Source organism: Bactrocera latifrons, unplaced genomic scaffold (genome assembly GCF_001853355.1).
Source record: "Bactrocera latifrons isolate USDA-ARS-PBARC rearing strain unplaced genomic scaffold, ASM185335v1 scaffold_199, whole genome shotgun sequence".
NCBI lineage: Eukaryota > Metazoa > Arthropoda > Insecta > Diptera > Tephritidae > Bactrocera > Bactrocera latifrons.
The window spans coordinates 195,651-207,203 of NW_017535507.1; the positions used below are offsets into that span (position 1 = coordinate 195,651).

Consider the following 11,553-nt stretch of genomic DNA (forward strand, 5'->3'; position numbering starts at 1 on the left):
ATTCCGGTATTAAATTATTTATAAAAAAAAATATTTATTTGCGCACTCTTTGGAATGTCTAGTCAAAGTCTATACTAAAGTCAATCTAACAATATACTCCAAATTAAAGGCAAGCAACTACTCCAACGCATAGATATGACTCCAACTCATAGAACAACCTTTATATAACTAAACAAATTTATCATTTTACACAAACTATTTTTYTATTTATGGAAAAAAACATTACTTTACACTCAACTCTATACCCACAGCCAGCACGCACTGCCGTCATGTTTACGCCACCCATAAAGTTTTATGAGTCTATAGTTCTAGTGTGTTCAAAGTTTTACAGGAAATCCTTAGCAAAGTTTCCAAACATTGCCTGATTAAATGCTAGACTGCTGATAAGTTAGTGACTATTATTATTTAGCCTCGAGCCATCACATTCTACCGCTTAATCGGCGCAATTCGAATTGAATTGCGAAAACAGCGCTCGAYGAGTAGGGCACTTTAGCTTTATCAGATACAATCTGCATGGCACGAGTGCTCACGCATTTGTTTGCTATTGTTAAGCACAATTAACTAAAAATTAAATGAAAACACATTCTACAATTGCAAATGAAAGTGAAATGACAAGTTTGATTAAATAAAGCTCGGACAGATAGGGGCTCCCATAGACATATTTAAGTGCTATGTAGGCAGTTAAACTCGTGTGAGATCCATGTATGAAGCAATTGAAGATATGCGTGTGGAAAAGTGAAAATAACAACAATTTTATAAATGTGGTTATGTGTAAGCAAGACTTTGATTTTGTATGACGAGTTTGTATGACAGCTATATGCTATAGTGGTCCGATTTGAATTATTTGCTCGAAGATTGTAGTGTTGCTTTGAAAAATAAGCCATGAAAAGTTTTGTGCGGATATCTTGTCAAATAAAAAAGTTGTTCATACAAACTTTTGGTTTTTTGGTCCGATTTGAATTATTTGTTCGAAGATTGTATCGCTGCCTGTCACAATAACTTACGTAAAACTTTGTGTGAACATCTTTGGCAAAGAAAAAAGTTTTTCATACAAATTCTTTTTTTTTAAACGCTCAGTTTGTATGGCAGCTACATTCTATAGTTGTCATAAATACATACCAAATTTTGTGAACATATCTCCTTCAAATAAAAAAAGTTTTTCACACAAGATCTCGATTGCGATCGTTCAGTTTGTATGRTAGCTATATGCTATAGTGATTTGATTTGAACAATTTCTTCAGATATTGCAGCGTTACTTTGTATAATGATACATATCAAATTTTGTGAAGATATATTGTCAAATAAAAAAGTTGACCATACAAAGACTTGGTTTTGAGTGTCCGTTTGTATGACAGCTATATGCTATAGTGGTTTTATTTGAACAATTTCTTCAGATATTGCGGCGTTACTTTGTGTAATGATACACATCAAATTTTGTGAAGATATCTTGTCAAATAAAAAAGTTTTCCATACAAAGACTTCGTTTTGAGCGTCCGTTTGYATGACAACTATATGCTATAGTGGTTCTATTTGAACAATTTCTATAGATATTGTAGCGCTGCTTTCCTCAATGATTTGTACAAAATTTCTTCCGAATATCTGCTCAAATAAAAATGTTTCTCACACTAGACTAGGAAAGTACGCGCAACCCKCACTAAATTATCATATCGACTCATTAACGTGTTTTTTATTACTGCAAACATACATACTTACATACAAACATATACGACAAAATCTGTGCACATATGCACATTGCAAACGCCGACTTCCCCCAACTATCAACACTATCAACGATTTATATGTGACATCACATATGGCGCCTCAATTTTTTATGAATTGCTAAAACACTTAAACCGGCGACTGGATTGGCAAGTGTTAGTGGCTAGCAGCCGGCTTGAGGTTGTCAGTACGCCCGGCCGAGTAATCAGACTATTAGCACGCAACAGCCGCGTGTCTTATCTATAACTATGTGTACATTGCAGTTACATATAACTGCATAAGCATGTACATGGGTATGTAGAAGTATGTAATCGGTGTTTACTGTCTCGTCGCGCGGCTGCTGCGCGAGTTCAAGTGGTTGAGTTTATTAAATAGCGATTATGTGCTTATAAGCAATTCCAAGCTTTGCTACGTAGCAATTTGAAATCTACATGATCTCTTTTCGAGTTTGTTAAGTTTATGGCGTTTCCCCGTTTTGATTATATTTTTGCTTATATTATTCATATTTGATCTTGTCAAGCGGTATTTAGCCGGATTCGAACACATTAAAATAAAATACAAATTTCATAAGCCGATTTRGCGTGGTAACACGCGCAAATGCATKTTATTATTTGTTTACGGTACTTTTTCATTGAATTCGTTAATAATATTGAAAACACGGCAGATTAAAGCATTAAATTGTACGAAATTTCGCATTAACCCTTAAAGTCTAACCGAAAGCAGACTATTTAGTGACAGCGGAAATTTTTAATGCTKTTTGGATTACGCATTAGGCAAGATGATAACACGACTAACAGATCCTTTGATGTTGTAYGGTATTTTCCATAGCTTTAGACACTATCAGGCGATCGATCATGCAAATGAGCGATTATATATAAGTATATATGTATGTATGTAAATTGTCACCTTAAAAGCAAAATKTCGAAACATCAGTTTTCAATATATTTCATATTGAAAMMAAATTTGAGTTTTGGTTAGAAAATACTGGTTATATATGGGTTATAATTGTTTTATATATTGGTTATATATTCGTTATATCGATAGCGGGGGATCAMAATTTTATGATACATACTTATAATTTTACAGGCGAAGGGAAAACTTTATAATAGAAACCGTTCACATTGAAACAAAATTTTAGTTTTGGTTATAAAATGGTTATATACCGGCTATATCTGACAACGGTTCGATTATTTAAGGATAAGCAATTTTGTATTTCAGGTGACGATATAGCACTATACATATATATTCTGCTACCTAATAATTATAACACAATTATACTGAATAATGACTGCTGCGCCTAAAGTGCTTAATGATTGTCAAGGTTTTTGTCATAAAAACGATCAGTGATCTCTAACTCAAAATAATTTTKTTACAAGCTTTTCTACAACATAACATTCTAATTTTCTGCTTTCATTCTTACTACAGGTAATATATCAGCACTGTCGAGGTCATTTTAAAACTTTTACCGGGGGCTTGTCTCTATTGCCAAGGCCGAAAGTTAGTCACTTAACACGAAAGTGTGTACATTAGAGCAGGTCGATTTTTTTTTTTTTTTAAATAAAATCGGGTGTGTTGAAAATGGCTTACGGTGCATACTGTACTACTTAGCCTAAGAAACTAAGCATCTAAAATCGGTTTGAAGCCAGCAATTTTTAAGACGAAATTAAAAAAAAAAACAAAACAGATAAACGATTGTATGAGAGATCTACAATATCGTGATCCAAATCGACTGATTCCAACAAATGATCAATAGTGTAATATATCAAAATACAGCTACGTACCCAATGTCATACGAATATCTCAAAAACCAGCGAACAAAATTTTATGATTCCTMAAAAATTTCGTCTTAAAACTCAAAGTGCGAATAAGAATATTTCCTGAACATGTCACGCATACGCGATTCTTCCGTTCTCGATTGTTTTTGGCTTACAGTAAATCGACCCGCTCTAGTGTACGCATGTATGTCAGGATCAATATGTTGACAATATTTTGTATAAATATTCGCCACTTGCCGCCCATAATTTTGATCTTGAAAGCTTGCTGGCTTCGCTAATGGCATTCACAAGTGTCAAGAGCAGCTGCTAAGCCAACAGGAGCCCAAAAAAAAAAAGAAAAAAAAAAAACAGAGCCAATAAAAAACATTAGAGCAAATACTTATGCGTCGACGCCTGGGGGTTGAAAAATGTGCAAAATCAGAAACAGAAAAAAAAAATCGAAAAATTGCAAACTATTTTTAGATTAAGAGATTTTGCGGAGGTGCTTTGTGTGCACGCCGTCAAACAAATAAATTCATTTGGAATTCAAAACAACGCGTCAGCGCTGATTGCGTGCGGTACCTGTGCTTGACAAGATACTGAATCTGCGCATACTTCGATGGACAAGTGTTTATGCTTCATTTAAATCTATTTCACTAGCATTAGCAGTACTAAATCAGCATGTTGTTTTATATGCGCTTAGAACACACATTTTTTCACGCGCTGGCACGATCAATGAAGATCGGTGTTTGTTTAAGAGTTTAGTCATTATTGAACTCAATGCGACAGTGATTTTCATAACACACACTCTTACTTATTACTAAGTGTCTTTTTTTGGCATTTAAAATACATTTAAAATATACCTATGCGTTTGTGTGGGCGTATTGATCCTCAGATCACTCTTCAAGTTAATGTGACGCATTTGTGCGTAATCGAATAGTTATATTTAACTGATATTTGCAGTTTAAATGAACCGCTTGCATCTAAAACAACTGCATTTAAACGAATTGTAACGAACTACGTGGAAAAAACTTTTGCACCATTACTCTTGTTTAACGCGAAAATTTTTGTTATTACTAAAAATATTAGCAAATTGTCATACAAAAGTTCAAGCTAACTTCAAGCGACAATACCAGTTGGATATTCATTTAAATGTATTCTATTGAAATTCGCGAAAAACTTTTGCACGATCACTTTTGTAAATCGCGAAAACTTTTGGTTATTACTAAAAATATTAGCAAATTTGCATACAAAATTTCAGTTCGGCTTCAAGAAACACGTTAGCTATCATATACTATTGAAATTCGCGTAAACTGTTCGCACGATCACTTTTGTAAATCGCGAAAACTTTCGTTATTACCAAAAATATTAGCAAATTTCCATACAAAAGTTCAAGCTGACTTCATGCGAAACTATTTAGAACCAGCAGGATTCGCATTCTATTGAAATTCGCGAAAAACGTTTGCACGATCACTTTTGAAAATCTAGAAAACTTTTATTATACAAAGTTTTAGCAAATTTGCATACAAAAATTTAGTTCGACTTCAGGAAACTGCATATTTCAGAACAAGYTCATATTACGGGCTCACTTTTAAGCGCGATCACTCTCCATACTATGAAATCGTATTCATAATGTTACGAATAAATTGTAGAAAACCTTTCTAAGGCACTATATAGCGCGCTTGTTTTTAAAACAACTTCATTTAAACGTATTTAATTGAAATTCGCGAAAACTTTTCGCGCGATCACTTTTCGCGCGATCACTTTTCTTGACCTTGAAACTTTTGGTTTTACAAAAAAATATATCTAAATTTCCATACGAAAGCTCAGTACAACTTCAAGTGATATTGTAACTATCAGCATATTTCAATTTAAGCGCATATTAGGTGTTCACGTTCAAGCACGATCACTTTGTTGCTCTAAAAACGTATTTACATCATTTCGTATTCATTCAAAACACTTTTCTCAAACAATGTAGAGGAAACTACTACTTAATACTGCGCCTTTCACAAAATTTAGCACAGGCAAATATCAATCCTGTTTCAAAACAACTTTCTTCCTACACAAATTCGAATGTATAGTAATAATTATTGCAACGTTCGCACTACGATCACTCACCGATGATTGTTCATGTAGTCCGATAGGAAACTGACTGGTGGACTATGGCTGAAGATGGGTGGACTGTGTGAAATCATTTTCTCGGCTGCTGCTTTAATTACAATTGCTGCCTTATTGGCCGTTACTTTAATTGTTGTTGTTACTGTTGTATGCTGCAGTCTATTATTGGCTGTCTGCTGTTGTGATTAGCGGCGCACGCTGATAGGCAACGTCTCCGGCAAACGCTGTTGATGCTGATGCTGAAGCGTGCTGCTGCTTTCTTTATGCTCGTTGGCTTCTTCAGCTGTTGTGATAGTGCGGTTAGTTCGGGTCTTACCTTACTATCAGTATTTATTATCGCTACAAAAATTGTTTGTGCGTTGATTGCTGGAATACTAGTGCTGATATGTGTGTCTGAGTTTGTGTGCTGCAAATAGAAAGGGAAAAAAGAGAAGCATGAGTTTCACAAGTGATCTTGGCAACGATCGTACATATGTACATACATGCATACATACATATGCTAATAACTACTCAATGCAGCCGCTTATCAGTGAAGAATATAATACTGTACAAGCTAATCTATTATGAGGAATGCAATTACTGGCAAAAATAGCCACACTTAAGTGGCATGAAACAACGAATTTCAAAGCGTTTCAAAACAAATAGTATTTTCGTAACGATTTACTAGCTTTTAGGTTTAATTAAGAAGACTTTGTATGTAATTTTAACAACAATTTATATGAAGTAGCGGTTTATGGTATGACTGGACAAGTCTTGCCGCGTGTAATTGGCGTAACTCTTGCCACAACAGGTTCAGTTGACGCTGCCGCTTTTGGCGCGGCTTAATTGGCGTGAATTTCGATTTTATTTTCCGGCTGCTTGAGTTTGATTAGCAATATTTAGTTTGCTGTATGATTCACTAAGGCATTTGGAGTGTGTCCAGTGACTCTTCAACTTGCTTATCTCTCGTGGGCTGGCGTGACATACATATGCGGCGTACGGTTTGGCGATCTACAAACTCGATTAGGTGTGTTTGATAGCAAAGGCTGTGCTACTGTGCTTTTTTGCGACTTTTTATGCTTACTTCTTAGTTACTTCTGCACTGTATACATAATTTTTGGTCATAAATGATCCTGCTAAGCGTTTTAAGAGTAATGACACGATTACTTTGCAACTAAATACGCTTGACTTRCCATTTTTTAATAAATTTTTGCGAAAACTAACGTTTGTTAACGAAATTTTGGTACTGTCAAACTAATTTCTGTAAAGTTTTATATAAAAAAAAAAGTCCACAACTTTTTGTATTATGTGATGTAAAAAATTACCCACGATCGGTTAATTACCCACGATCGGTTAATTTTTTCCCCCGATTTTTTCTAACTTATTTTTCTGCATTAATTTGTTTTATTTATAAAAAGCTATATGCCTTTCTTAAAGTTCGTAAGCTCTTAAGGATAATATTATAAATCAGTGATCAGTAATCAGTGATATGATCACTTAAAACATAAGTCATATTTAAAATAGAAATTTCATAAAGATTTCGTGGTTATTAAATAAAATAATTAATTTATATAATATCCTTTACAAATAAAAAAGCTTCCATGCAATAACTAGATTTTGAATTTCTGCGGAGATTAAGGCACTGAATTTGAAAACAATCTACGAGTATATWAAATTTCGTGCTGATATTTTTTCATATAAAAAAGTTTCGAGTCGATTTTGATCGTTTGGTTTGTATGACAGCTATATCGAACAGTGACTCGATCTGAACTATTTCTACGGAGTTATAGCACCATCTTATAAAATATTCTCTGTCCAATGTCGTGAAGATATCTTGTCAAATAATGAACCTTTCCATACAACGACTTATTTTTGATTGTTCTACTTGTATGACAGCTATATAATATAGTTGTTCGATCTGAAAAACATTTTCGTTAATTGTACTGTTACATTTGGTCAATAATCTATGCCAAATTTCGTGAAAATATATTTACAAATAAAGAACTTTTCCATGCAAGAACTTAGTTTTGATCGTTCAGTTTATATGACAGCTATACACTATAGTGATCCGATGTGAGCAATTTCTTTGGAGATTATACTGTTGCACTGGAAAAATATTCATATTAAATTTCGTAGAGATACGTCGTCAAATAAAACAGTTTTCGATATAAGCCAAGTCCTTGATCTTATTGATCGTTCAGTTTGTATGGTCCATCAGCAGCAGTTCCACCCAATGCGTGTTCCAAACTTCGTGACAAACTTAATATACTAACATGTTCAGCATATAAATATGTATAACCAATAGCCATGCGCTCATGAAGCTTAAACTTTAAAWGAAATCTTCGCCTTTAAATGCTGCTCGTTATGCTTAACCAATCAATTTATATGATTTTTCAATTATCTTTGCTTTATCATCACTTTAACGTTTAACTTCGAAAATTTTGTAATTAATGCGCGCTCGGTGCTGATCATCACCTATCATACATTTTTATATGTATACRCTCCTACCAAGCGATTGTTAATAACCATTTCCGCTGGCAATCAATTTTCTAGTTTATTACTCGCTCATATTTAAGTGGTGATTTGAAGCGCATTCGYTTGGCTTTACATGATYATTGATTTGAACATAAAGCATTCAATGGTCTGACGAAGTTTCATTTAATACACAAATTGATCGTTCACCTGTCCAATCGCGCACTTAGTCMAAATAAGCAGTTATTCAACAGGYTGAGTATGCGTTGTTGTTGCTGGCGCATTGAATAAGCGTTCGTTGGCTGGCTGCGGCGCTAAGGTCGCTGGCGTTACGCTGAAAAGTTTTGTTAGTGCCGGCTAGTTTGGCGTGTGTGTGTATGTAGTGGGTTTGCTACTTCCTCTTCGCTGAGCAATAAAATGCTTGCATTCGCGTCGGAGTGTCATATGCGAATCCAAAACATACATACATATATTTATATATACTCATGTATGTCTTGTGTGCCAGCCGCGTTGTACGATAATGTTTTAGGCTTGACGTTTTATGCTTGTTGTGATTATTGTTGTTGTGCGGTTTCACAGTTTTTCCCACACACACATACTTACACATTCATACATACATATGCACATTTGTAYATTTATGGTGCTCTTTCATCAGCTGTTTGAAAGTGGCTTAATTATGTTTACTAGTAGCCGCTCAGCTGTGTCCACTGCCTCCGCTGTCAAAGCTCGCAGGTTGTAATGGGCGTTTGCCRCTCGAAAGCATTGAGCGCGTGTAGCCTATTTATAGTTGATTTGCCTGTGTTTGCGAATTTCAAGCGTTTGTTTGCGCRTATTTTAMTTTGTTGCTACTTTTCCTGTTATCCAGTAAYTGGGCGCTTTCTCAATTGCTTGCCTTGAAGTACAGGTGTAGTCTGCGTCCATAAAACGTATGTAAACACAGGGTGTGTGKGTTAGGGTTCTTGCGTWGTGTATTAGTCAGCCGCGTACTGATCGTTCCAAATCATATGGCGTGTTCGCATTATTTTATAGGCAGGCATTAGTCATTCGATAGCAGTGATAACGCTATTTTTTATATTGTTCGAGGTTCTTGAGTGTTTTGGGATTTTGAAAGAAATAATATTTTTCGAACTTTTTGAGTGTTTGGCTATTTTTAAAAGAAAAAAAATTATGTTTTGTATTTTTTCGAGGTTTTGAATGTTTAGCGCTTTATTTTAACACTCTTTAACATTATTATATATTAATTTTACAAATTTGTTATTGTTTTTTAAATTTTACAAACTATTTCTGTCGTTTATTTTAACTTCTTGCTTTTCTTTTCACTGCCACYATTGCTTAAAAGTTCTAATATACTTTTAAAAATACTTTCAAAAAACAAAAAATTCTCCAAAATCTCACTCATAAATTCAAGCGACTTTTCTCGCATTTTCTATGTCACACAAGCGGCTAGCCTACGCTAATAATTGTAGTTATTCGCTTTGACGATTCTTTTTTTTATAATTCTTATATGTCGCTAGCGCCAAAAGGATATTATTATGCATAAATATAACTATATGTATGTTTTTGTGTATATAAAATGAATTATGTGCGCCCCAATTCTGGCACAAGCCACATTTTGTTGCTGTAATCTTTGGCGATCACGCCGACGCGTCATGCTCCTAACTAAACGAAAAGCTAATTAAGCAACGTGTTTCGTGTCGCTTACGTTGCGTATAAGACGAAAAAAAAAACTTAAAAAAAATAACATAAAATACACTAAAGGCATAAGCGGTTTGTAAGAGCTGTAGCCTGCTGCCTGTTTGCATATATTTTTGGTATACTTTACAACACAGCTCGTGCAGGATCTGTGCGTTTTTTATACTTAAGACACTCTGTGTTTTGTAAAATTTAATTTCTCTACGTTTGCTTGCTGGCCTTTCACCACACGTACCGTATTTTATGCAATTGCGTTGTGTACTTTCTTCTATTATGTTGCTTGTGCGTTAAATTAATTTCWATTATTTTTGTTTGATTTTATATACAATTTTATTGGCGATCGTTGCCGTTTGTGGGCTGGACGAATTTCTTGTTTGTTTTGATTTTGTAAACCGTGCGCGTTCACTGCACCAGCGTGTGTACGTTCGCTTCGGTGTGGAGCAGACGAATGTCGAGCTGTTTTGCCGGTGGCTCGCCAACAAAACTCAACCAAACGCTGAAAATCGACTCGATCGACTAAACAAATCAACAGAACAGGCCAACAAACAACCGATACGGCCGTATCGGCGCGCGACCGAGCACGAATCGTTTGCTCGCACCTATGTATGTGTGTTGTTGTTTTAGTATTGACTCTCATCTGCCGTGTGCTGTATATCTCACTCATATTGGCTTAGCTGGGATTTTGTTGTTGTCATGTGCATACTCCTGGTAGCGTAAAGAGCAGCTGCCAGCAACTCTCAATCTGATTCAATGGGAGGCAAGCGGCCTGACAAATAACAAGCAGCCGAAAATAGCTGGTAGGCAGGTACGACGGTGTGYTTGTGTAGGAGCGTTACAATCACATAGGGTGCTCACAATCATACGAGTACCCAGAGGTTAGTGAAGGCTGCTGTTATCGCTTAAGAACAGTGCGCTGTGKCACCGTAAATCTAGAGTKAAATTATTCCTAACCGTTTTCGAGACGAAACACGTAAGTTCTGGATATTGTTTAAACGRAACGTTTGAAGTAAAATTGTGCCTAACCGTTTCCGAGCCGAACCATCAAATTTTGTATATCTAACCAAATTTCATGAGCGAAATTGCTGATACAAAGCCTTCAAAGACGGTCGAGAAATCGTTTTTTTGTCGATCGAAAAGATAAAACAAAATTCGCTGAAGGAACTGAAGGCCATCACAAAAAGTACTTATGAAAARTGTTTCGAGGACTGGACAAATCGTTGCCATAAGTGTRTTACATCTGGTGGGGATTACTTTACCAAGATATCTTCACGAAATTTAGCATGAATTCATGTCCAAGTCAATGCTCCAATATGCGAAGACATTTTTTAGATCGGTAAACCGGAAAACTTTAACATTTGATGACATATGTATATTCACTAAATTTGGCATGGATTATTGAATCTTCGTAAATATTTGATCGATCACTAAAGCTTACAACCACCATATATACTCACTGTTCAAAATTTAGTTAATGTACGGAAGCGTTTTTATTTGTGACAGGTAGTCGTAATTAATCACTGTTTCTCCAGAAAAGAGCTCATTGTTTAAATTTTTTAAGTTAATGCTTTATCTTTCTGATAAAAAAAATACTGCYTGCTTGAATAAATCAGCTGATTTAATCGATTTTTTCCAGGCTAAGTATTAACAATAAAAATTTCAACAATGTAACCACACTGTTATTTGAATATCTTCGCCTTGAGTAGCATGCACACGACCAGAAAAATTGTAAAATCTGCTCGGCGGTTGCTGCYRTCTCTCCATRTAATACTTATATTTATATATGTATAWCTACTCATTTGTATTTAATTAAGTACATATG

At 35.1% G+C, this 11,553-nt stretch overlaps 1 protein-coding gene across 3 annotated transcripts in view; it reads right to left on the bottom strand.

Annotated features, from left to right (window-relative positions):
• LOC108967765 (protein phosphatase 1 regulatory subunit 3C-B) overlaps positions 1-10,236 on the bottom strand; it is a 32,607-nt gene extending 22,371 nt beyond the window's left edge. For 2 of the 3 annotated variants that reach the window (XM_018931383.1, XM_018931385.1), the window contains exons 1-2: positions 9,970-10,236; positions 5,592-5,997 (exon numbers count right to left, since the gene is read on the bottom strand). In XM_018931383.1, the coding sequence (XP_018786928.1) occupies positions 5,592-5,668 (77 nt within the window). In that variant the 5' untranslated portion in view covers positions 5,669-5,997; positions 9,970-10,236. Of the gene's footprint in view, positions 1-4,336; positions 5,260-5,591; positions 5,998-9,969 lie in introns of those variants that run through there. The other variant, XM_018931384.1, reaches the window with a different exon arrangement.
• Between the last annotated feature and the right edge of the window lie 1,317 nt (positions 10,237-11,553).